The sequence below is a fragment of the Cibotium barometz genome, chromosome 17, assembly GCF_041138505.1.
Source record: "Cibotium barometz isolate CiBa-2024 chromosome 17, ASM4113850v1, whole genome shotgun sequence".
Lineage (NCBI taxonomy): Eukaryota > Viridiplantae > Streptophyta > Polypodiopsida > Cyatheales > Cibotiaceae > Cibotium > Cibotium barometz.
The window spans coordinates 28,942,220-28,970,189 of NC_141062.1; the positions used below are offsets into that span (position 1 = coordinate 28,942,220).

General features: G+C 46.8%; 1 protein-coding gene across 1 annotated transcript in view; it reads left to right on the forward strand.

Annotated features, from left to right (window-relative positions):
* LOC147629867 (calcium-dependent mitochondrial ATP-magnesium/phosphate carrier protein 3-like) overlaps positions 1-27,970 on the forward strand; it is a 32,099-nt gene that overhangs the window by 873 nt on the left and 3,256 nt on the right. The window contains exons 2-3 of the mRNA XM_086811397.1: positions 1-124; positions 27,155-27,955. The exon at positions 1-124 is cut by the window's left edge and continues 651 nt beyond it. Coding sequence (XP_086667523.1) covers positions 1-124; positions 27,155-27,955 — 925 coding nt within the window. The remainder of the gene's footprint in view (positions 125-27,154; positions 27,956-27,970) is intronic.

Below are 27,970 nucleotides of genomic sequence, written 5' to 3' on the forward strand. Positions count from 1 at the left end.
GAAGAGTTTCATGGGTACATGGATGACAAGGAGCTTGAACTGTACAGTATATTTAGAGAGATTGATGTGAAGCATAATGGATGCATTCTGCCAGAGGAGCTCCGGGCTGGGCTACAACATGCAGGTTTTTAATCTCCATCTCTTGGCTTCAACCAAGTAGTTACAGCAATCAAGTGGGTAAAGTTGTAGCACAGTTAGATTTTCTTTCTCAAACTATGTTTTTTGGTTGTAAAATTGAAGAATTACATCATGAAAGGTTGAATACATGTACAAAATCATGGCTACTCAAGGTGAGAAGCCTAGCTCCTGAAGTCGGTGAAAAAGTTCATGTCAAAGGTCTTTTGAACTCTACAAATGCTGAGACTGCTTGTGCCTCCTCTTTTTTTTTTTTTTCTGGGTAGAGATCCTCCTAATCAGCTGACATGCTGCACCTCTCCAAGCTCAACCTGCTGGGAGAGGGGAGAGGCTTGAACATGCTCATAGGCGAAGAAGGATTGGGTGTCCATGGGCTGAAGATGCTCTTCGTGGAGGACTTGAGAATGTTGCTGTAGGTATGCACAAAGGAGTCGGTGGCTGCAGGCACACTTGACCTGCTAAGAAATGCTGTAGGACTGATTTGATGATGGATGATGAATGCTGAATATTAAGCGCTGCTTATATATGCATTAAGGATGTTGTGGCTGATGATGATGCTGCTGCTGATGTTGATGCTGAAGATGACACTGATTTGATGGTAATGCTACTGATGATGAACTGAATGCTATCCTAACTACTTATCCTAATTAGGGATTATGTTGTTCATGTCGAGGATTAAGCCATGGCATGGCGTGCAGGTGACATTCCCTCCTGTTGAACTTGATGAGGGGGTGGACACTCTGTCATCCTTCCTCCATGGACTACTGACTCTGACCTTCTACTTTAACTGACTTTGACTTTAACTGATGTTTTTGTCTAAACACCTTCCGCTCCTCATCTCCACTTCCAAGTCTTGGTGAAGAACTGAGCATCTGTTCCACTGTTGTCGGCCTAGCACGAGAAAGTTGAATGCAAACCTCGTCTCGGAATACTTAAGAAGAGAGAGGCTTGACTTCTTGGAAAACTCGTGCTGCACCCTTTGATGGTTGAGGACAAAGGTCACTATTTTGTTGGCACCCTTAATGACAGGTGCAACCTAATCCAAGGCCCCTATGTCTTTGATAAGGTTGTTGAGGCAATGGGCCATGCAAAAGCACACGGTGATGCGAGGATAAGTTGCTTGGAGAATTGTCCCCGCCGCCCTATTTGCCGGTTCTCCATCCGCACATATGGCAATGACATTCTCTGCCCCCACCGTCTCTAGTGTTGTTGCCCACTCCGCAGCAAGTATCTCGGCACTCTTCCCCGTCCCGGAAGCATCATGGGAGTCGACAAAGTATGTCTCCCCTCGTGAGTAGGCAACAACTCCATGGACGGAGCGCTTTCTAGTGTCACTCCACCCATCAACGACGAGGCTAACACCATTTTCAGCCCATTGCTCTTTCATGTGGTTGGCCGCCACCTCCACGCTTGCCTTCTCCTTCTCAAGGAGAGACGTGCGGATGGTCTCTGAAGAGGGGGGAACATAAGAGGGTCCATACTCCGCTATCAATTTGCACATGGCCCGAAAGTATGGAGATCTATCCAAAACACCATATGCAAAACACAAACAAAATTCAGATTTTTACCATCATTTAGTCTTTTAGTCTTTAGAGCATGATATTTGAATAGTACATGAGCAACCCTACGGCCTAAACGTATAATACATAATAGTATAAATATTAAATAATAATACATATGCATAGTGCCAAGGACTTACCGTGCCGCCCGAAATGCTATGTGGTCATGAAAGAAGAATCGTGCCACTGCCATGTCCACCTCCTCTTTCAATTGAGGGTTCCAATTCTCATCAAGAGTACTTTGGCGTCCCCGGGAAGCGGATGCCTCTCTTGATGAACGAGGTACATGCGGCGTTGATGTCCTCACAAAGGATGTGGGGTCGACGGCCACTTGAGGATTGCGTTTTGCCAACTCAGCCGCCTCATAAACCACAAGCTTTTCAAGGAGCTCCTTCTTCTTATCGGCCGAAACCTCCTTGCAAAATTGCACTTCGTTGCCGGGCTCATGCAAGAAGTGAGCACGCACTTTGTGGGCACCGCCAGTTCGCTTGTAGCCGCAAAGCTTACATACCCATGGTCTTGAACCACCCCTTGACCGTATTGCGAGCACTCTACCTCATCCCACCAACTCCATGGATGTACGGCGGGCCTCCTTCTTTGTGATGGAGCGGGTGTTGAAGTGGTGGAGGCGGCGGCGGACCCGGGTTGAGGAGAGGAAGGGGTTTGAGAAGAGGATGCCATAGTGATAGAGTAGAGCTTGAGATGGATGGTAGAGCTTGAGAAAGAGTCAAGACGGAGAATCGGGATGGAGATGTTGGAGAAGGAGAGCTTGGACAATGGAGAGGGTGAGCTTGGAGAGGGAGAGCTTGGATGTTGGAGAAGGAGAGCTTGAAGAGGGTGAGCTTGGAGAGGGAGAGCTTGGATGTTGGAGAAGGAGAGCTTGGAGAGGGTGAGCTTGGAGAGGTTGGAGAGGGTGAGCTTGGAGAAGGAGAGCTTGGAGAGGGAGAGCTTGAGCCTTGGGTCTTGGAGAGGGAGAGCTTGGAGAGGAGAGGGCTTGAGGAGAGCATGGAGGTAGAGGTCTCTTATATAGAAGAGGGGAGCCATGTGGGAGAGAGAGACTGAAGAGAGAAGCTTTGGAGCCTTGGAGGAGTGGCGCAAGGGCCAAACGGTCATGACAGATAGCCGTTGGCGCCCCGCCAACGGTCAAAAATGCCGCAACGGTCTGTTTGACCGTCCCTGTACGGACAGGGAACGGCGCTCTTGGAACGCGTTCCTGGCGTCCCCACTTCGCCGTCGGGTTTCCGTCCCCGTTCTGCCGTCCCGCGTGTTGGGTTTTATGCTGTGTATGCACCCAGAGAAGTGCTAGTGATCATCAGTAGATTACTGGGGCACTTTTTACTTCAGTTAGTGGAGGTTTTTTCCCCCAGTTTAGCTTAGTTTCACTTATATTCAGTTTATAGGTGTTTTGGTCCACCCGACACATTTTATGGCCGGACATGTGAACACATATCTTTAGGTCACTATTATGTGGCTATTGTACTTCACTTTTTTATCAAGCATATACACTGAAGTCGTGTTCTCTCTCTCTGTTGGCTTCCACGCCTGTTTGAAGCTTCTCTAACCCTAACCCTAACACCTCTGTTGCCTTCATTTGGTATCAGAGCCTTGAAGGCTTGCCTTGCCCTGCTCGTACACTGCCAGGTTATTATTGCTGCTGCCCGTACATTTGCCCGTACACACACTGTAAGCGTCGCCTTCAGCAGGTACACCACAGATTGAAGATTCCGTACCTGACAGCGCCGCCGTACTGTTGCTTCCGTACTGCAGCTTCTGTACGTGTCAGCGCCGGGCTGTCACCTGCCTGCGCTAAATGTGCAAGTCAGCGCCGACTGTACCTGAATACAGTCGACACAGCTCTGGTCGACTTTTTCAGTACGGTACTGTGGTCGCCCTGTTGAGTACAGTCCTCTGTACACACCTGCGCACATTGTTACGTACCTGACCAGTACCTGCCTACACTCGACTGTTTCTGTACCCGTACTGTACCCCACCTGCAGAGTACTTGTTCGCACTGTTCAGTACAGTGCTCCGTCTGAGTACATCCACCGTACTTCAACTGTACCTGCAGTCTGCTCCGTACAGTAAACTGTACCTGCACAGTACAACAGTCAAGTCATTCACATTGCAGTCAACTTGTACCTGTTAACATCACACTGTGGTAAGCATTACAAGTTTTGAATACTGGGTATTTTTATTTTCTCTGTGAAAAACTACAGGCACTACAGGCAGACTTTATTGCAAAGAAGTCTACAGGTTTTTTTGCACAGTTTTGCGTGCAGCAAATTTGGGCATTTTTGGGGCATTTTGGCATTGTGTACGCCATTTGCTGCTCTACTCAGTCATTGGTGCTTTGAGCTACACATTCTGAGGATTGAGAGTGCAGGCATATTTGGGTGAACTGTATTCAGTGGAGTACAGTTATTTTCAGGGTTTTTGCTATTGGGTTTTTTGATAAACAGGTACAACATTGTGCGTAGGCATAATGGCAAATCAACAGCAGAGTGATGTATTCACGTATTTGTCTAAGGAAGACAAATTGGACGGCACGAACTACTCCTTGTGGAGTTTTATGCTGAAAAATGTGCTTGTGGCAAAAGGTCTTTGGGATTTTGTTAGTGGTGATGAACCACGTCCAGGTCCATTGGCTCCAGAGACTCCTCCCCAAGGGGGTGCTCGTGGACGAGGACAACAGGTACAGGCTCCAGGGTTGCCATTGCCTTTTCAAAGAACAAATGCTCAAAAGACATGGGATGCCAGGGATGCACAAGCTTTGTCACTCATTGCATTGTCAGTACAGAGGTCCATTATACCTCATATTCGTTCAGCTGGCTCTTCACAGAATGCATGGGTGACTTTGGAGCAGATGTATGCTGCTCGTAATGAGGCTAGGATCTCATTTTTGAAAAGAGAGCTGGAAAATCAAAAAATGAATGAAGGAGATGATATGTCTAGCCACTTAAACAAGCTGCAGGATTTGAGAGAGCAACTCATCAATGTGGATGAGATTATTCCTGAGACATAGCTTGTGTCCACCATCTTGCACTCTTTGCCAAGATCTTACTTGGCTTTTCATACCTCTTTGAACCTCAGCATGAGGAATGCTGTTGAACCCCTCAAGTATCAGGAACTTGTTGCTCTCTTACTACAAGAGGAGCAAATGAGGAAGAATATGAATATGAACACAAATGTTGAACAAGCATTTACTACAGGTCAAAAGGGGAAAGGAAAAACTCAGCCAAAGAGTTCAAATCAAAATTCAGGTGATGGTGGTTCTTCACAGGATACCAAGAAAGGTGATGGACAGCCCAAGAAGCAGGGCAAATGTCATTACTGTAAGAAGCCAGGTCACTATATCACGGAATGTAGGAAGAGGATTGCCAAAGAGAAGGCAAAGGAAGCTGGGATGTCTGTTAATGATGCTTCTAAAGCTCCTCCAGAGACTGCTTCTTTTGTTGAGGACAGGGATTACTGTTTTTATACATGCAGCTATGATGCCTCTTGGTCTTCACAGGCACTCAGTATGACAGAGCATGCATGTACTTGGTATTTTGATAGTGGTGCCTCAAAGCATATCACATCTCGCAGGGATTTGTTTAGTCATGTTGGCCCTGCCCCTGTTGGCAAAACTGTTCAGTGTGCCAACAATGCTTCATATCCAGTTCGTGGCATTGGGGAGATTCAGCTCACAGCCATTGATGGCTCCATTCTCCGCCTTACAGATGCCTTATATCTACCAGGGATAAAGAAGAATTTGTTGTCCATTTCTTCTTTAGCACATTGTGGTATGCAAGTCCACTTTGATGATGATAAATGCCTGGTCAGAGACAAAGCTAATGCCTTGACCTTGATGCTTACTGGTACATTATGTCATGGACTTTATCAGTTGGATGCATTTCAGCCAGTGGATCAGTCTGCTTATAATGCATTCACTCTTACTCCAGCTATGGTTGATGCGGAGTTATGGCATGCTCGCATGGGGCATGTAAATTTTGGTAGTCTTATGCTTATGCAGCGACATAACATGTTTACAGATCTACCTCTCATGGAGAAGCCTCCAGATCACATTTGTGAAGGATGTATTTTGGGAAAAATGCATAGGTTTTCCTTCCCACGTGATCAGGCTCTAAGAGCAACTGCAAAGTTGCAGCTTATACACTGATCTTTGTGGTTCCATGCAGACGAAGTCATTAGGTGGTTGCTTCTATTTTGCAACATTTATTGATGACTTCTCTCGTATATGCTGGGTCTATCCTTTGACACAAAAATCACAGGTATATGATGCATTTTTGGCCTTTGTAGCACTTGCTGAGACAGAGTCAGGATGCAAGGTCAAGACTCTCCGTTCTGACCGAGGGGGGGAATATATGTCACATATGCTGAATTCCTTTCTTGGGAGTAGAGGTATAACACATCAGTATACTACTCCTTACACCCCACAGCAGAATGGGGTTGCAGAAAGGAAGAATCGGTCACTCATGGAGATGGCCAGATGTATGCTAAAGGCAAAAAGGCTACCACATATCTTTTGGGTGGAAGCTGTCATGTGTGCTTGTCATATTTTGAATCGATGTCCCACAAAGGCATTGGTTTCTATTACTCCTTTTGAGGCTTGGCATGGCTGCAAGCCTTCTGTATCGCATTTTCGTATCTTTGGGTGTCTTGCATATGCACACATACCCAAAGAGTTGAGGAGGAAGCTGGATGATAAAGCCAAAAAATGCATTTTTGTTGGGTATAGCCGTGAGAGCAAGGGCTACCTATGACCCACTATCCAGGAAGATATTCACTAGTCGGGATGTGATTTTTGATGAAAAATCAGAAATATCCATGGCTGGTTATGAGGCAAATCAGGCTGAAAATGATGTGTTTGAAGGTCTACTACCTATGGAGTTTCATTCCACAGTTGGTGATCCAACTCATGAGGGTACAGGACAGCCAGCAAATGATGTAGGTGGTGCAGAAATTCAGCAGCAAAATGAGCCAGAAGCTGAACCAAATATGGGGCAGCAGGCACCACAGGTCAGACACATACCTAGATGGTATTTGAGGACATTACAGGACAGCCATTTAGAGGGTCCTCTTGTTGGTCGTACTCGTAGGGAAACAAGGACAAATGAGCATGCACACATCATGGATTTGAATCTGGTTATGGCAGCCAGTTTACAGGATGATGATGAGCCTGATTCATTTGTGGATGCACGAGATAATGTGCATTGGAACAAAGCCATGCATGATGAGCTTGATTCTATTAAAAGGAATCAAACATGGGATTTGGTTGATCTGCCCAAAGGCAAGAAAGCAATTGGTACTAAATGGGTCTATAAGTTGAAAAGACATGCAGATGGATCCATTGACAGGTACAAAGCCCGTCTAGTTGCAAAGGGCTATGCACAGAAGAAGGGCATTGATTATGAGGAGACATTTGCTCCTACATTCCGTATGTCGACACTTAGGTGTGTCATTGCATTGGCTGCACATCGTGGTTGGGTTGTTCACTAGTTGGACATAAAGACTGCATTCCTACATGGGGACCTCGAGGAGGAAGTTTATGTATTTCAACCCATGGGTTTTGCAGAACATGGTCATGAGGGGAAAGTATGCAGGCTGAAAAAGGCCTTGTATGGTTTGAAACAAGCTCCACGAGCTTGGTATGCAAAAATAGATGCTTTTCTACTCACTCAGGGATTTGTGAACAGTCCATCAGAAGCCACTCTGTATGTAAAGAAAGAAGAGACAGATCTGCTGGTCATCAGTCTTTATGTGGATGATCTCTTGCTCATGGGATCAAATGATGACAAAATTGCAGCTTTTAAAGAGATACTGCAATAGACATTTGACATGTCTGACTTGGGGCTTGTACACTACTATTTGGGCATACAGTTTGTGCAGGATAACAGAGGCATTGGGTTGTTGCAATCACGGTATGTTGCTAAACTTCTGGAGAAGTTTAAATTTCAGGATTGCAAGCCTATTAGTACTCCTATGGAGCCTGGGATGAAACTGTCACTACAAGATGACAGTACTTCCTTTGATGCCACTACATATGCTCAGGCTGTTGGGTGCCTTATTTACTTGTGTAATACAAGGCCAGATATTCAGTATGCAGTCTCTCAGTTGAGCAGATTTATGCACAGCCCGCGGTTGTCACATTGGCAAGCTGTGAAGCGTGTATTCCGTTATTTGCAGGGTACCTTGTCTCTTGGATTGCTTTATCCTGAGGGGAGTGACATGCAGTTATATGCTTACAGTGATTCAGATTGGGCTGGTGATTTTGATACCAGACATTCCACTAGTGGAAATTGTTTCTTTCTTGGCTCTTCATGCATTTCTTGGCTAAGCAAGAAACAGACCACAGTGGCCACTTCGTCTTGTGAGGCAGAGTACAGAGCAGCCTACACTACTACTGTTGAGTGTATTTGACTGCGTCGTCTCATGACTGATATGGATATTTCAGTGGAGGAGCCTACACCTATCTATACTGATAGTCAGAGTGCCATTGCTGTGGCCAGGAATCTTGTGTTTCATGCTCGCACGAAACACATTGAGATTCACTATCATTTTGTTCGGGAGAGACTCCAGGCAGGAGATATCAGTCTGATCTATTGTCCTACAGATCAGAATGTGGCAGACATCTTCACCAAGGCATTACCACGTCCGAAATTTGAAGCATTCCGCAGTGCTTTGAATTTGTTTCCTTTTGGTGGATGATGTACAGTGATCACATATCACTCCAGGGGGGTTTGTTGGGTTTTATGCTGTGTATGCACCCAGAGGAGTGCTAATGATCATCAGTAGATTATTGGGGCACTTTTTACTTCAGTTAGTGGAGGTTTTTTCCCCCAGTTTAGCTTAGTTTCACTTATATTCAGTTTATAGGTGTTTTGGTCCACCCGGCACATTTTATGGCCGGACATGTGAACACATATCTTTAGGTCACTATTATGTGGCTATTGTACTTCACTTTTTTATCAAGCATATACACTGAAGTCGTGTTCTCTCTCTCTGTTGGCTTCCATGCCTGTTTGAAGCTTCTCTAAACCCTAACCCTAACACCTCTGTTGCCTTCACCGCGGACGTCTCGCCCCCGTCCCACGCACTCCCTGTCCCTAGGGTCCGTTCCCCCCGTCCCATGTCACTATGGTTTGAGGATCCAACCCTTCCTTGGGGAGTTGATTCATGCTACCCAGACAGGATTTGTCAAGGAGCGCAGTATCCTTGACAACATTTTCACCTTCTGGCAGGCGACGGCCTGAGCTAGATTTCTCGGTGAGGACTTGGTCGTCATGCTTCTCGATTTTGAGAAGGCATATGATAGAGTCGATTGGGGTTTCCTAGAGGGCACTATGCTTCGCCTGGGTTTTGAGCTAGACTGGATTCGAGGAGTGGCGGCTCTATATTCCACAGCTCGTAGCCAGGTATTGATGGCAGGAGGACGGGGACCGAGTTTTGAGTTGACCAGATCAGTCCGTCTCAGGGATGCCCTCTCACCCCGTTCCTTTTTCTCTTCTTTGTAGAGGCTATGAGCATGTATTTGTTAGCAGAGGAGGTTGGTTTGAGAGGACTCCAGCTCCTAGTCCGGGGTGAGGACCTGCTCGATTCTGAGTTTGCTGATGACACGGGATTGTTTCTGCATGGCCAGGAGGCTAATCTACAGAGGGCAATGTCATGTGCACAGTGGGTATCTACCGTGTGCTATAGTATGGACGGGCGGGCGGCCAAGTGTGGACGCCCGATGACCGGCCAAGAGCCTATAAAAGGGTGGCCAAGGTTAGTTATTATATTATAGAGAGTCTCGCGAGTTTGTGAGAGCTCTATGGTCTTGGAGCCTGGATCTAGTGCAGACGTGCACCTGCTTTACGCAGCCAAGGCCGGCAGCAGTCTCAAGGCCCGCGAGGGCAGCTTCGTGGCGGTATGGGACGTCACGAGGAGGAGATTGGTCGGTACGTCATCCTAGTTAGCTCAGCTCGTGGCTCGGTGGGGACAGCCAAGACTGTGGGCTTGCCCACGGCTGTCATGGTTGGGAGGTGAGTCAGGCCTGCACCCCCTTTGTTGCTTGTTGTTCGTTTGTTTGCAGGATTCGAGTTTCGAACCAAGATCGATCACGAGGGGAGTATGTCATGTGCACAGTGTGTATCTACCGTGTGCTATACGCATGCAAGACTAGTTTCGAGGCTTGGGGAAGCTTGGAACTAGGTAGGCTGATTGACGAGCTGAGTTAGGGATATACTAACGGGCGGGCACCCAAGTATGGACGGGCGGGCGGCCAAGTGTGGACGCCCGATGACTGGCTAAGAGCCTATAAAAGGGTGGCCAAGGTTAGTTATTGTATTATAGAGAGTCTCGCGAGTTTGTGAGAGCTCTATGGTCTTGGAGCCTAGATCTAGTGCAGACGTGCACCTGCTTTATGCAGCCGAGGCCGGCAGCAATCTCGAGGCCCGTGAGGGCAGCTTCGTGGCGGTATGGGACGTCGCGAGGAGGAGATTGGTCGGTATGCCATCCTAGTTAGCTCAGCTCGTGGCTCGGTGGGGACAGCCAAGACTGTGGGCTTGCCCACGACTGTCATGGTTGGGAGGTGAGTCAGGCCTGCACCCCCTTGCTTGTTCATTTGTTCGTTTGTTTGCAGGATTCGAGTTTCGAACCAAGATCGATCACGAGGGGATCCGTGGGGATTTGACAGTGGTATCAAAGCATACCTCGTGAACGAGCAAGTCGGTAGGTAGAGAAGAAGAGGTCGAAGAATGGTATGTATTAAAAAACTTGCTGTTTTTTCTGTGCATACTGCAGTTTTCAGATTTGGTATGTGTTTTTTTCTTCATCAAAGAACCCCATGTTGATGGGAGATGGTAGTGTAATAGGGTCTTTTTGCTTTGCAAGGAAGAGGTGAATTGTTGTGCATACGCATGAACTGCAGGGAGAGAAAACTGAAAAAAAAGAGAGAGAAAAAGCACGTTGCTTTCGTTGAACGCATGAGAGAGAGAGTGAAAGAAGTGCTGGCGAGTGGGTTGCTGGCCGAGTCGTGTTGACGTGCCAGTCGAGCAGCTACGTTGCAGGCGGGCTAAGCCTGTAGGCAGCCAGGCGGCTTGCGCAGCCACCCCAGGCCGGCCAGGCAGCGCCTAGGCCAGGCAATGTAGCCCGCCAGGCCAGGTTGCGTAGCAGCCAGCCCAGGCCCACGTGGCCTCATGGCAAGGCCTACGCGAGGCTGGCGCAGGTCGCACAGGCGCCGGCAGCAGTTGGCGACGGCGACGGATGACATCACCAGCTCGCCGACGGCACTAATCCAGGAGGGAAGCGGAAAAAAAAACACGCAAGGAAAGCATTCGTTTTTAGTGCTTTCGTTTTTTGTTTTTTTAGGGGAGCTTAAATTTTTTTAAAGGTTTAAAAGTCCTCTCCTCTCTAAGGTTTCCAAGGTTTTTATTTTTTAAGACAATAGAATATATATATATATATATATTTATTCAAGAAAAAAAAAACACAAAAGCTAAAGCAAAAGCTAAGCCTAGCTTTTCGAGATTTTTGGCTTTTGGGAAACCTTTATAAACTCCCTCAAGTGGGCTTCTTGCCACACATCTCTCAAGTTCTCAAGTTTTCAAGCTCTCAAGCTCTCAAGTTCGCTCGCACTTTCATTGTGCAAAGATCGAATTTTCTCTCCACGTACCCTCTTCACGATGTCGACCCAAGAATCAGAGTTGGAGCCCCTCGTGGAACGCAAAGGCTTGCCGGCTACTACGGAAGGAACCGATGCCGATCTTTTTGACGATTTTGTGTCAAAAACAGATTTCCAAGAGTTCAAAGTAGCTCTCGAAGCTTCTTCGACGGAACGTCAGGCACAAATCGCAGCCCAGATGCAAGCTTTGCAGAACTCCATCGCTCTCTTGACCACTACCCTCTCTACTTTCTCGGGTATGGATACCTTGGCTTCAGCTTTAGGTCCCAACATTACTCCGGAACCGTTCGGGGGCGAGCAAAAGCAGCGAACCAAGGAGATCGTGGACACGTGGCTACACAAGTGGCAAGTTCACTTTCAGTTTCATCCATATGATGATGGAAAGAAGATACAGTTAGCAGCAGGTTTCCTGTCCGGCAAAGCTTTGCTTTGGTGGAAGGAACTGAATCCTAAGCCAACGACTTGGGCACAATTTGAAGACATTTTCAAGAAAGAATTCCTCAAGAAAGAGGATGATTATGATGTTGTTGCCGGGTTTTCAGCTTTGACCATGACCTCACAGCACCTCACTTATGAGGACTACCTCCAGAAGTTTCGTGACTTGTAGATGAAAGCTACAAAGATGGATCCCTTTGTTGGGGTTTTTCGTAGCTGGTTTATCCGACTCGTACCGATTACAGGTTAAAAATAACAAATGTAAAACTTTGGACGAGGCCATTCATTCAGCTCGTATCTATGATGATACGATGGTCTCTTCCAAGTCGAAACCCGTTACCGAGCAGGGGAACAAGCATAAAAGAAAGTTCTCCGCACCTATGGCTAACACGAATGAAGGCAAGTCTTCGGACCAACCTTCGAAGAATTCCAGTTCGACACCAGCGAAGAAGAAACGACTCCTTAGGGCTTTGAAGCTCAAGAAGGAGGGACGTTGTTTTATCTGCGAAGAAAAAGGACACATGCGTAACGAGTGCCCAAAGCAAAAGGGTACCAAGACAAACGCAGGACCCAAGCCAAAGACAGCTAACCAGTTGTCTTTGACAGGTAAGTCAATTACTGTACTTTCTCGCCCTAGTACTTGTTCTGATTGTTTGTTCAATTCTAAAGTATTTGGCATGCATGATCTTCTCCGAGTTTATGGAGAAGTGAATGGTCATAAAATTCACATTCTGTTAGACCCTGGCAGTTCGCATAACTTTGTTAACTACAAACTTGTGCAGAAATTGAGTCTTGATACGACACTCAGCGACCATACCTATGAGGTACGTCTACCTACGGGCAGACAAGTTTGGGATCGCAAGGTGGAGATGCTTCCAATCCAGATTCAGGACTACAAAGATACTCTGGAATGCTATGTTATGCATCTGGAAAATGTAGACTTGTTATTAGGGATCGAGTGGTTTAAGACTCTTGATGTCCAGATAGATTGGTCTAGTCATATTTTTTCTTTTCAGCATAGGGACACAAGGAAGTACTGGGTGGAGCAGATCAGTTAGTTACTCCTCAAGAAATTATAGATGTCCAGGACATGACATTTGTTCCGCACGAACCTGAAAAGATTCTTGGATTTCGTGAACGAAGACTGCGTAATACGCTTATCATGGAATACAAGATCAAGTGGAAGGATCGTATTGAGGAGGACGCTACATGGGAGACATTGACTACTCTTCAGAGAGATTACCTTGGCTTTTTAGTGAGCTCAGGAGTGAGCTCTTAGAGGAAGGGGAGTATGTCATGTGCACAGTGGGTATCTACCGTGTGCTATACGCATGCAAGACTAGTTTCGAGGCTTGGGAAAGCTTGGAACTAGGCAGGCTGATTGACGAGCTGAGTTAGGGAAATACTAATGGGCGGGCACCCAAGTATGGACGGGCGGGCGGCCAAGTGTGGACGCCCGATGACCGGCCAAGAGCCTATAAAAGGGTGGCCAAGGTTAGTTATTGTATTATAGAGAGTCTCGCGAGTTTGTGAGAGCTCTATGGTCTTGGAGCCTGGATCTAGTGCAGATGTGCACCTGCTTTACGCAGCCGAGGCCGGCAGCAGTCTCAAGGCCCGCGAGGGCAGCTTCGTGGCGGTATGGGACGTCACGAGGAGGAGATTGGTCGGTACGTCATCCTAGTTAGCTCAGCTCGTGGCTCGGTGGGGACAGCCAAGACTGTGGGCTTGCCCACGGCTGTCATGGTTGGGAGGTGAGTCAGGCCTGCACCCCCTTTGTTGTTTGTTGTTCGTTTGTTTGCAGGAGTCGAGTTTCGAACCAAGATCGATCACGAGGGGATCCGTGGGGATTTGACAGGCAGAGCAGTCGCTACAGGTTTTTGGTGTGGCTTCGGGAGCATTGATCAATTGGCGCAAGACAGTGGCTTTTTGGATCAGTAGTGCTCCCGCTCCGGCATGGAGCCCAGACCCGGGTTTTAGATGGATTCCTCCTGGCACAGCAGTGCGGTATCTGGGATGCCAGATTGGACTTGATTTGTCACATGAGCAGTAGATCGCCCCACTTCTTGTGAGTATTCGGAAGAAGCTTTTATATTGGAGTACAGCTCGACTATCCTTGGTTGGGAGGGTGGTGGTGACAAATCAGGTGCTTTTAGCGACTATGTGGTACATCACGTCTTGCTGGATCTTCTCCAGCACTTGCATCAGCCAGGTACAGAGACTGATCAGGAACTTTCTTTGGTCTGGGCGGGATGGTCAGCCGGCCCGGGCTAAGGTTGCTTGGGCAGTTATTACTCTTCCGCTGACCCAGGGGGGACTTGGGCATTATAGATCCAGCTGATCAGAGTAGAGCCTTGTTGGGGAAGCTTATTGTTCGGGGGCTGCTTCCAGTCGGCGCTGAGCCTTGGAAGGAGCTTCTATTTCAGCGAGATTGCAGGCTAGAGCTCCCCCAGCAGGGGGCACTTGGGCACCTGAGATACGGTGGATCTTCATAGAGATGAGGAGGACAGGCCTCAGTAGAGGATGGGAGGACAGATTTGCCTTGAGCATCCTGCGAGCTTGGGAGCTGCTGAGACTTGGGCTTTCTCAGAGACCTCCCACTTGTGATGAGGAGCGGGCCAGACAGCCGCTCATTTGGAGCCATGCGGTACGCACAGAGCAGGGTCATATGCTGGGTTCTTGGCCTCGTCTAGCCTAGGGACCATTGGCGGCAGGCCCAGCACGCAGTTTTGGAGATTGGCAGGCCTTTTGCAGTTTCCCGGAGGAGATCCAGGCGGAGAGGCTAAGTCATTTCAGAGGGGGGCTGATTATGAGGGATGACATTCAGGAGGCACTCACTGAGGAGTGGTTCACGCCTTTCGAGCCAGCGGCCCCATGGTGGATGGGAGGATTTACACAGTTGGAGATCCTGATTGCTGTCAGAGCTTGCACTGAGGATGGTAGATGCCTCTACTATGAGATACAGGATGAGGGCATACTTCAGAGAGTGGAGGTGGAGTCGCCTTTGGTTGTAGAGTGCATCTTTCAGAGGATACGGGTAGTGGCCGCTGCTTCTCGGAAGTGGCATATTGATTTAGACCTTGCCGATGTGGACTCTGATTGGCGCGTATGGGCATATGCTGCGTGCCCCTTGGCCCGGCTCCAGTGGGACCCTGGCGAGTACGAGTGGCATGATCCTTATGCGTCCCCCGAGGCCACAGAGATCACCTTTTTCCAGTACACTGTTCGGTTGGGGAGGCATATTTTGACTGCGAGGAGGATGGTCTCTCCAGCTGCATCGGAGCATTGGCGGCTACAGGGACTCTCACAGGAGTTTCTGGAGGATTTCTGGACCAGGCTCTGGGCTAGCCGACAGGCACACAGGATCTCGACTTTCCAGTGGCTGGTTGCCCACAGGGGCTCTGCAGTTGGCACCTGGCTTGTCTACAGTGGCCTTCCGTCGGCCTGCGTCCGATGCGGCCACCCATTGGAGACACAGAGACATTGCATATGGGACTGTCCATAGGCGCAGCAGATTTGGCTAAGGATGCTGCGCATTTTGGCCCCCCTCTCTCTAGAGGGCATGTATACGTGGGGAGCCGTTGCTTGGTCGACTTCGTCAGGGCCTGCTCTAGGGTACGAGACGGAGCAGGACAACCAGGCCATCAGATTCATTAGGGGCCAGCCTTGCCTTGTTCCTTCACCGGATTTCTCGTCCGCCGGCGGCTGGACACAGGAGAGGGATCTACGATGGGAGCTCCTCAGTAGCCTCACCATATGGTTCACCTGGAGAGCCCGTTGTTTCAGGGCCTTTGAGGGGAGACTGGAGCCACCAGCAGAGACTGTTCGGGGGATCTGGCAGGAGTTGATTCACACCCTGCGAGGAGAGTATGACCGCATCCGGGGCGACTCGGATCGAGCGATCTTGCGGCGCCAGGCCTTCCACACCACTTGGTGCAGTGGCCCCTTCTATACTCTACACGCGGGCTACAGGCCACCTGTTTGGATTTCCCCCCCTCCTATTGTATGATATAGCCTCTTAGTTATTTGTACTTTTTTGCACCTAGGGAGAGTCTCCCTAGCTGCCTTGATTGGCTCTGTGCTCTGCCTTCTTATGAGCAGGAGAGGGTTTTTTGTAGCCCAGTGGACGCTTTTTTTTAAACTAATGAAAGGATCTTTTCTCGGGAAAAAAAAAGTCAATGAGCCTGAGCAGATTCTTCTTCATCGTTGGAAGCATGGTTCCGGTCGAAGAATACGTTAGTTCTACATGAAGTTCCGAGATCGAGGTATCCACGAAGCCGTTTGGCTAGACGAGGAGTTCTTTCAAGAGTACCCCCACTACTTGGAAGCCATGAACCTGCAGCTAAGTTAAGCAGGAGGGAATGCCACATGCACTCTGCATTGTAGTGCATGGTGACAAGATGGCTCATAATCATCAGTGTAACATTGTACAATATTAGTACCCTTTAGGATAATAATTGTATGTCGAGACCCCATTGTAGTCCTTAGTCCAGGATATGTCAGGCACGAGTTACGTAGGTCATTTCTCAGTCATAGTGAGTGAGTGAGTCAGTCAAGCCCCTTAACCCACTTGGAGAGAATCATTCATGCATGTAGAGTTAGTAGAAACCTTAGGGTTTGCATTAGAAAGCACTCTGCATATTGCATATCATTCATCCATTGCATATAGACCATTGTGGAAGCCTTGAAATAGCATCTAGTATTTTTAGGATATTTATTAGCATTTATCTGGCATTTTTTTCAGATTTTCCAGCATTTAATACCATCTTTAGCCATTATTATTCATAAGACTTAGTCGTGTAGAAGTAGGGATCCAGTCGGCCAGCCTTACAGCCAACCGACCAGCCCTTAGCACCACACAACAGCAAAATGCAGCATATACAGTAGCCGGCCAGTATCAGGTCACCATCATCATCCTTGCGTTTTCAGCCCCTCCAGCCGGCCAGCATCAGAGCATTCTCAGTTTTGCGTTTTCAAACCTGAAGCAGTTTTCAGCATTGCATATCAGCAGCCTTTACTACAGCCCCTTTGGTGAAGGTAACACGTATGCATACATTCATTTTTAGCATTCATACATAGCTTAGAACAGTCCCAAACAGTCCATACCTCAGCCTTAGATTTGTAGCCTTCCCTCATTCCATTGGGAAGAGTGCATAGGTTTGAGATCGGTCATTATTCGTGCTTCTACAGCCGTGTACAGTTCAGCCCGACTCTTGGTCCTCAAAGATCTTGCGTTTGGCTTATCGTCCTCAGTCCCAAGTCATTTCTCTTCAAAGTAATAAAGCAAATACTATTCCAGTAACGGGATAGGGGGCCCTTTAGTGGGTAATTCGGGACCCCATACGGTGTATAGTTTATCTCTCTCTCTCTCTCTCTCTCCAAATCTCTTAAAGTTTGAAGTCATAAAAGTGGATTGCTAAACTCGCGAAAGTCAAGATACAGAAGGCGGTGTGAGACTTGTGTGAGAGGATCCTTAATTACAAATATTTCTGCTGCATGTTACATTTACGGGAGGGACTTCACAGTTAAGACAGATCATCGGGCACTTAAATGGTATCTAGAAACACACAGTGTATGATAATTGTTGACAAATTCAGTAAGTTTTGCATGCTCATTCCATGTAGGCAAACAGCCACAGCCGAGGACATAACTCTCTTGTTCTTTTGGTTTTGGTACGAGATAGAGATCCAAAATTTACGTCCCATTTTTGGAGAGCATTGTTTGACAATTTTGGACTAAGTTGCAGTTGTCTAGCGCATTCCATCCTCGAACAGATGGCCAAACAGAAATATACAATCATTTGGCCTTTGATGTTCTCAAATCTTACTGCCATGACCAGTAGTTGAAATGGGAACAATATCTTTCTTTGGTTTAGGCAATCCTAAACGATACTCACTCATCGTGTAACTTGGTTGAACACAATGCTAAACAATACACTTAAATACACCAAGATTTGATAGACAACATGCTCAATACAAGAAGTAATTTGTTGAATTGGCAAGAGATGCACAATGAGCCGGAACGGCCGGCCCCTCCCTCAAATAAAGTATATTGATCTTGGGAGAATCAAATACATAGTGTCATGGGAATTTCAGACCAGATTTCCATACCAATGCATATGAATACAGTATTGCAAACAGAGTGGTTGTCGGTGTAGACTCGCAACTCACACTACCCTCTGAAGTGCCCATGTTCCCTACCATCTTCTCTCTATTATTCCACCAACACAGAACACTACACATGGTATGTGATCTTGTAATCCGGTTGCTTTCATATATAAGCATAAAAGCTTACCAATTGCAAGTAGAGTCGATGACAGCGGAAGTCTTTGCGATGGAAGTGCTTGGAGTGTTGAAATTTTCGATTTGTCGCAATTCGTGACAAAAGTCTTCAAGAGGATGAAGGGAACCTTGGGAAAGCTTCCCCTATGATTCAACTTGAGAAAGGAAGGTTGAAATGAGGGGTTTCAACAAAAAGACTAGAAATTACAGCAAGAAAGAGAGTTGTTTTGCTGAATTTCAGTCATTGGGAGTGTGTAGGAGAGTGAATAGCACTCGGAAACACTCTTGGATGCTTGGGAAACACCCTAGCAAGCTTGGATATGGAGTTGGGAAGGAGAGAGTGCAGAAAATACAGCCCAAAAGGCCTCATGAAGGAGGTGTCTTTTTCTAGAGAGAGATGGAAGAGTGAGGTGGTGAGTTGTCCACTCTAGGTGAAATGTGGCATGTAGGTGCTTTGTGGAGCAAGCTAGAACAGACACATGGCTGGTTACTCCCTTTGTACAAAGGGGATAAGGTCTGGGCGGTGGATATTGGGTTTTGTCCACCTCGGGACATCAATGTGTGTGATCACGGGGCTGGTCATAATTTATAAGTGAGTTTTGGTCGCTCAAAACTTAATGAAGTGTGTACACACTCACTTATAAATTAGTGCTAACTAATACTTACATGCCACATAACCATGTCAGTGGACAGTTTCACATGCACGGATCAGAGGCGGGCGTTTCCTTGCCCGGAACTACACATTGGTCAAGCAAGCATGAAAACAACATGCAATTTCAATTGCAAGCAAGCACAGAAAGATGCTATGCAATGCAACATTGGTATGGACAATCCCCGTTCATGAGACTATACCAAAATAGAGGTGCTCTAGGTAAGTACACGAGGTACCAGACCCAATGGAACACCAATCCACCAGGCATTTTCGGGCATGTACACAGAGGCACAAGTCCCAACGGACAGCCAAATCCACAGTATCACATGAGTGGCATCAATCCCCAGCATATACAACTGCCATGGACACTAGTTCAATGTACATACATGATGAGAAAGCACGGGTGGATCAATTGGGTGGCCAAATGGTGACATCCCCCCAGCTTCTAAATAGTTGTCTGCAACTAGAAAGCATTCAAATATGTCTAAAGAACATGTGGGTAATCTCTGAAGAACTCTTCATCTACCCATTTAGCATCAATGGGAAGATAGTTCTTAAACTTCACAAGGTAACGCCTAACAACTTTGCTTGCATTAAGCTTGTGTTCTTTGTGATACACAATCTGCTTTGGCTGCAAAATCTCCTCAAGCTCATCCACTTTTGGTGGATCCTCAATGACCGTTTCACTGGGCTCCGGTTCTTTATACTTGCGAAGGAGACTCACATGAAAAGCATTGTGTGTGTGCCAATGCCTAGGCAATGCCAATCTGAAAGCCACTTCATTGATCTTCTCGATCACTCGAAAAGGCCCATAGTATCTGGTTGCAAGCTTAGGATATGCACCCTCTTTGCCAGGCCTCTTTGCAAGTCTTGCTTTCTCAAATTTCAGCAATACCCAGTCATTCTCTTTAACATCCAATTGCCTTCTATGCTTGTCAGTAACTTTTTTATGCTCGTCTTGTGACCTTGCAATGGCTGTCCGCACCTGAGCAAAAGCAATATCCAAGTCTCTTACATACTCATCAGTTGCAAATATCTCATCCTTTGTGCGAAGGATGGGTGGCAAAACCACCTTACCATAAACAATCTCAAAGGGGGCCTTTTTCGTAGATGCATGCACCGTGTCCAACATGGCTGAATTTGCAGCTTCACTTTGCCCATCCCTTCGAGGGTGATAAGCTGATGAGAAGTCCAATTTGGTGCCAATGTTATCAAATAAGGCTCGCCAAAAGGGATCTCTATTCCCCACAATGGACTTCGGCATTCCATGATGCTTTAACACATGTATAAGACATATTTTAACCATATGCTCAGCTTTGATGGTCTTTTTGACCTGTAAGAAGTGAGCTTGCTTGCTACACCTGTCCACAATTGTCCAAATTGCATCATTACTCTGTGGGTCTGTGGCAAGTCCATAATGAAATCCATTGTAATACTTTCCCATAGCTGTGTGGGAATAGGCAATGGCTGAAGCAAACTTGGTGCCTTTTGCGTATCAAATTTCACCTTTTGATAGGTGATACATGTACGTACATGTGCCTCTATGTCCTTTCGCATACTTGGCCAAAAGAAATACCGCTCAATCATGTGCGTAGTAGGCATTATGCCTCTATGACCAACATATGGAGGAGCATGGCACTTATCCAAAACCTTTTGCCTCATGTCAGACACCACACATAGGCAATCATCTTTCATAAGATAACCCTCTCTGATCACATATGAGGCATGTGCATGACCAGCCATCAAATCAGCCCAACTAGTGGCAAAATTAGCATCCGGATCACGCATGGTAGACAAGTCTCCATGAGAGGCAACTTAAATAGCTGCTACATACGGCTTTTGTGACAATGCATCTGCCCCTAGATTCTTCTTTCTTGGGGTGTGTAAGATCTGAAAATGAAACATAGAGAGGAAATTGGCCATCCTCATATGCTTCTTTGACAATTTAGTTTGGGTAAGAAAATACCTCAAACTCTGGTGATCTGTTTCACAGTGAAATCAGCCCCAAGAAGGTAATGTTTCCATATAGTAAGTGCATGAATTGTAGCTAAGAGCTCTTTCTCATAAATGCCAAGAGAGAGCTTTGCATTATGCAATCTACAGTTCTCATATGCCACGGCATGTCCTTCTTGATTTAGGACAGCTTCTATGTAATTTCTAGATGCATCACATTCCACACTAAAAGGCTTTTGCAAATATAGAATGATCAACACTGGACCATGAGTAGTTGCATCTTTCAATCTGAGGAATGCATCCGTCTCTACATTGGTCCATTTGAATGTGGCCGCCTTCTTTGGCAAATCATGCAAAGGGGAAGCAATCCATAAAAAGTGCCGATCTCATGTATCAAACTCAATTCGGGCCAGTTCCGAATTGCATCAATCTTTGCAGGATCCATCCGCACTTCATCTTTGGACACAATATGCCGTCTTCAAAAACAATAGCCAAATGAGCTCTATGCTCTTCTTCGGTCTTCGAGAAGACTAGGATGTCATCAAAGAAGACACCTGTAAATTTCCTGTACCCACGGAATATGTGATCTATCATTCTATTGAATGTAGCAGGGGCATCCGTAAGACCAAAAGGCATAACAAGATACTCATAAAGCCCAAATGTTGTCGTGCAAGCAGTTTTATGTACATTCTCATGCACTACATGCACTTGATGACACCCACTCTTGAGATCAATTCGACTAAAGCATGCTGATTCATCCAACTTGTCAAGGATGTTGTCTATGCGTGGAATCAGAAACCGATTCTTGATGGTGAGCTTATTCAAAGTTCTATAATCCACACACATACGAAAGGAGTCATCCTTCTTTTGAACTAAGAGGACGGGCGAACAATAAGGGGAAGAGCTTGGCTGAACTAATCCCTTCTCAAGAAGCTCGTTTACCTGCTTCATGATCTCCTCTTTTTGGGATGCACTTACATGATAGGCTGGCCTGTTTGGTGGTGAGCTACCCGGCACAAGATCAATGCGATGATCTTCCGGTCATACGGGTGGCAACTCATCAGCAAAACAATCATTTTACTTTTGCAAGAATTTCAGCCTATCATTACTAAGAGTGTTTACATGCACATTATTTTGAACATGATCGTGTACAAAAATCAAGTACACGAAAACACTCTTTTTCATTACTTTCTTAATTTATACATGAGATACAAGGGGAATGTTATCACCCTCTTCACTAGTATCAATTACATGATCTTGGCCTTTATGCATGAAGGTGATCCTGTTGGTCTTGTAAGCCTTGCACGGATCAATGTGTGTATGCCAAGGCTTTCCAAGCAATACATCACAGTCATTCAAAGGCGCCACAAGAAAATCCTTATGATCCACATAGCCTTGAATGTGTATGCGCAACTTGCCAATAATAGGCATGACCTGCACTTCTCTACCAACAAAGGCAGTCCCTGCTTCAATTTGAGGACCCATGTCCTCCCCTTCAATACCCAAAGCAGTTGCCATTTGTGTAGATATGAAGTTCTCAGTTGCACAATCATCAAACATGAACAAAGCGGGCTGATCCTTAAGCTGTCCCTAAGCTTTACATACAATCCTGTCTTTGCTATCATGTGAAGTGTTGCCCTGCACATCCGGGATCATATTTACATTGGGTTTTGATGCATTTGCATTATCACGCTTCTTCTTGTTCGGGCATGTATTTGCAATATGCTCAGTGCTACCACAAGTAAAGCATATATTACTTTTTCTGCTCCGGAGTGAGACCATAGTCTCTCACTTTGAAGGGACGCTTCTTGGTAGAGTTATTTTCAGCCTTTGGACTGTTTTTATCTTGGTTTTGGTCCTTTTTAGGTGGCTGTCCATTATTTTGCAGGTTTTGGACAGCCTTCTCTTTGCCTTGAAATGAGGGTTTAGCCTTGTTGGATTGACTCAATTTGAGTTCTAATTGCTTGGTGGTAGTGGCGGGTGTAAGGTGTGACCAAGATACATTTGTAGTCCCGCTTTGTACACGGGTTGCAATCCGGATTGAAACCTTCTCTTCCTTTCTGCCTCGGTGACATGCATAAATGGAGACACCTCCAAAAGCACTTTCCAAAACTTTTGTAAGTATGCATTCACTGTTTTTCCCTCATTTTGCTTCACCCAATCCCACTTCATCGTTATCTCATTCAATGTATTGGGAGGCAACAATTGGGCATAGAACTGTCAAAATACGCAGCGGAGATGATAACCAAATCTGAGACCACAAGAGCAAGTAGAGTGCAGAAAATAGACAGCACAAGAGAAGGAGAGAGATAGGCGTGTAACTCTGCTCTATATACACAAGATCCCGAAGTATAAACAAGATGAATATGGCAAGGGGCTATGGGGCCATTTTATATGACCCCAAGAGAGCAGTCGGTCTGCTTCAGGGACAGTCGACAGGGCTTGTATCTCCACGACTTGCTGAAAACAGCTAGTCGGCCAGCTCACAGATGTAGTCGTGGACCTGAAGCATCAGTCGGCCAGTAACTGTGTAATCCAGTCACCACAGGGCAGCCACCCAAGCCATAGAAAAATAGGAAAAAAATACGGGGAGTGAGGAAAAATGAGAAAACACCTACAAAGGGCGGGCACACCCACAACAGAGGCCCTGGTGTCTGATAAAGACATGAGATGACTTCTAACACCCCCTCTCAGCTCCTGGCTGTGAAATCAACCCTAGGGAGTTGGAGTGCCGCCTGAGCGTAGCCTGAGGTAGAGACTTTGTGAAGAGGTCCGCCGCATTGTCCTCCGTTGAACAATAAAGTAGCAAGACGTCACCAGCCAAGATCTTCTCACGTACAAATTGATACTGTATCTCTATGTGCTTGGTCCGGGCATGAAAGATCGGGTTCCGAGCAATAGCTATACAACTTTGGTTATCACACTGGATGACTGTGGGCTCCTTCTGTGGAAACCCAATCTCGCCTAGCAGCCTCCGCAGCCACACAACCTCGCAAGTAGCACCACAAGCAGCCCGGTACTCTGCCTCTGTCGAAGATACGGAAATAGTGGGGTGCCTCTTACTGCTCCAAGAAACTGCTCCTGAGCCAAGGGTAAAACTGTATCCTAAAGTAGATCTCCTCGTGTCTGGATCTCCTCCCCAATGTGAGTCACTCCAACCTTGGAGTTTGACTCCATCCCCTCCTGTGTAGAAGAGTCCTAGATTCTTCGTACTCTGCAGATACCGCAAGATCCGCAATCCTGCGTCCCAATGAGACTTCAATGGTGTCTGCATAAAAGAGCTCAAAAGCCCCACGGAGAAGCTCAAGTCCAATCTGGTGTTCAGCAACCAGATCAATGAACCAACCAACTTCCGATACTGCGAGGCATCAACTGGCTCACAAGGATCATTAACAGTTCACTTTGTATTTGGGTCCATCGGCGAAGTAATAGGCTTACAGTTCTCCATCCCAAAGGCCTCAAGCAACTCATGAACATACCGCTACTGAGAGACAAAAAACCCCCTCTGGGTCTGCCAAATCTCCAATCCCAAAAAGAAGTGGAGTAAGCCTAGGTCGGTCATCTCAAACTCCTTTGACAAGGCAGCCTTCGTCACGCCAATGTGCTTCACATGACCGCCAGTGAGAATGAGATCATCCACATAAAGGATGATAATCGTAACCATGCCGCGTTCCCGAAAGAGATATAGGTTGGGATCTGCAACCGATCTCTGAAAACCAGTCTGAAAAAAGAAGGAATCAATCTTCTGATTCCAAGCCCTGGGAGCCTGTTTAAGACCATACAAGGTCTTACGTAACCTATAAACCATCCCTTTTGATCCTGGAACAACAAATCTTGGAGGTTGCTCAACATACATCTCCTCCTGCAGGTCACCATTAAGGAACGGAGATTTTACATCCATTTGATACACAGGCCACCTCTGAGAAGAAGCAAGGGCAAGAACGGTCCGAATCGTGGTCATCCTTGCTGTCCATGCAAAGGTATTCTCGTAGTCGATGCCTGGCCGCCGCTGAGCATAACCTTTAGCCCACGAGTCTGGCTTTGTGTTTGTCCACCGACCCATCTCACACATATTTGGTCTTAAAGACCCATTTGACACCAATGACTGACCATTTCGACGGCCTCGGTACCAACTCCCATGTGTTGTTCTTCTCGATGGCATCAAGTTCCACTTGCATGGCTTTCCTCCAAGTATCCTGTGAAAGGGCTTCCTTAACGGAAGTGGGCTCCTTGTCCCGCATGATACGAGACATCAAAGCATAGTTTACCTAAAGAAGCTCCGTTGTATTGCTTTTGTCGCAGACTCTGTGCGATCTTCGAGGGCCGTCCTCTGTGGTCCACTCGGAGGGTAGCTCCGTGATACCTGACTCCCGAAGGGCGTCCAATTAACCACCTGGGTACTCGAACAGATCGTGGAGCCTCCTGCTGCTGCGGGGGCTCTACTCCAGCTCCGGGCTCGACCTCCTGTACTGACTGTGGTTGACCAACTGGAACAATGGTCTGGGAATCATCATCAGACTCCTCTGGATCTCCAAGAAGTGGCGGCTCCTCGACAGTGGATACTGGAACATGCTTATCAAAGACCACATCTCGGCTGACAACAATCTCATTCCTCTCTGGATCATACAATCTGTATCCCTTGGAAAGAGAATTATACCCCACAAATATAAGCTTACGGGATTTGGAGTCAAGCTTCCCCCTTTGCTTCTTCGGAATATGTACATACACATCGCTCCCAAAGAAGTGGGAGACATCAGATTTCCTGCCAAAGTATGCCTCAAACGGAGTCATATTAGGTATTGAAGTCGTTGGAGACCGGTTGAGGGTATGGACAGCCGTTGCCACAGCCTCTCCCCAAAGTGGACGAGGAAGATCACGATGCTCCAGCATGGTCCTTGTCATCTCCACTACAGTCCTGTTTTTGCGTTCTACAACTCCATTCTCTGAAGGCAATCCTGTATTGGCCAGTTATCTCTTGATGCCATGATCTGCACAAAATCTCACGAAAACATTCGAAGAGAATTCACCCCCTTTGTCAGCCCTGAGAGTCTTTACCTGCAATCCAGACTCTTTTTCCACCATCACGTGCCAATCCTTGAACCGTACAAAAGCTTGGTCCTTCTGTGAAAGAAAGTAGACCCACGTGAATCTGGTACAGTCATCAACAAGCAGCATGAAATAGAGAGATCCTCCCAATGATGGTGTCTGCTGAGGTCCACACAAGTCAGTGTGAATCACCTCCAATGGTTTTGAAGCCCGCCTGGAAGCCTGCTTCGGAAAGGATTCCCTGTGCTGCTTACCACGTATGTAAGAACTGCAACGTCCTTGCCTGCTGCCAACATCTGGCAAGCCAACCACCATCTGGTCCCAGAAAGCTCGCTGCAATGTATCCACATTTAAGTGGCCAAAACGAAAGTGCCACAAATCTCCGACCTGAGAACGTGTCAATGAGGAGAGTGCAGAGAGCTTGTAGATACCATTCTCCACACCGCCTTCCCAGACAACCTGGCCAGTCTCATGGTCCCGTAGAGCAACTGAATGCCCCTCAAATTCCACCCGAAAGCCAGTCTTGCATACTTCATGCACAGAAGATGAAAACCAAGAGCAGGGACGTAAAGAACACGGGAGGCATGCTTACCCCCCTTTCCGTCGGGAATAATCTCTATCCGGCCCTCACTGTGTATGGGAATGGTGGAGTTGTCGCCAATAAAGATGTGACTTGACTGTTGTTTCAGATCCAAAAAGAAGTCTCGGGACGGAGTCATGTGCCTGGAAGAACCACTGTCAAGAATCCATTCCCGGGTATCCTTTGTGGTGAAGCCAATTGTCTCCTCGCTCGAGGACGACGAAGCATCTGAGTCCATCATCTCTAAGTGCACAAATGCTGGAGTCTTTGCAGCTGAGGTTGAAGAATCAACACTCTTCCCAGTCCGCTCAGGACTCTTCCTCCAATAGTGGCCTTTCTCGCCACAATCATTGCAGGACCTCTCGGCCTCCAGTTTCTCTCGATCTGTGTCAGGCTTCTTCTCAGAAGACTTCTCTGGTGAAGCCTTCCCTTTGCCCTTGTTGTTATTCCGGCGTTTCGGCCGTTGGCCAGTTAAGGCCTCCGAACAACTCAGTTCATGATTTTGAGTGAGGGTCAGTGCGCGTGCATAAGTCTGAGGCTCAAAATTCTTATCTGGCTATCTAATGTAGGTGTCTAAACCTCAAATGAACTGTTTTAGCTTGTCTTCTTCCTACATCTTGTAGAATGCATGAGAGAGAGAGAGAGAGAGAGAGAGAGAGGGGTATGTGATGGTTGTACATCTTGTAGAATGCATGAATGATGTGCTGATTTTTTTTCTTCATGCTTGAATAACTATTGCATTTTATGCTTTTAGAGCCTATGGTCTTCTATTATGAATATGTCTAGTCTGTTCTATGTTTTGCAGGTGTGAATGTCACTAAGGATCCTTACAATCACAAAATATATGTGCAGGTATTCAACTAAGTGATGAGGAACTAAACCACTTTGTAGAGCGTATTGATAAGGACAACAATGGCATCATCACATTTGAGGAATGGCGGGACTTTCTGCTCCTGTATCCCCATAAAGCCACCATGGCAAGCATCTATCAGTACTGGGAAAAGGTTTGCTTGGTAGATATTGGAGAGCAGGCAGTCATTCCAGAAGGAATTAGTCGCCATCTACATGCAACCAAATACTTCATAGCTGGTGGAGTTGCAGGAGCTTTGTCTAGAACTGCAACGGCACCCTTGGATCGTCTGAAGGTGCTTCTGCAGGTGCAAACAGATTCTGTGAGAGGAAAACCTTGCATTATACCCTGCATACTCCAAATATATAAAGAGGGTGGACTCTTGGGTTTTTTCAGGGGCAATGGTCTCAATGTACTGAAAGTGGCTCCTGAATCAGCCATCAAATTCTATGCATATGAGATGATGAAGGATTTCATAGTAGAATTTGATGGTCTAGGCAGTAAAGAGGAAATCAGTGCTATGGGCAGGTTGTTTGCAGGTGGGACAGCAGGTGCCATAGCTCAGACAGCAATCTATCCGGTGGATTTAGTGAAAACAAGATTACAGACATATGCTTGCATTGATGGAAAGGCCCCTCCTTTGATAAAGTTATCAAAGGATATATGGCATCAGGAAGGCCCTCGAGCTTTTTATATAGGGCTTTTACCATCACTACTAGGTATGATCCCGTATGCTGGGATTGACCTTGCAGCTTATGAATCTTTGAAAAATATGTCACGACAATGGCTGCCCGAAGATCATGGTATCTCCTAATCTT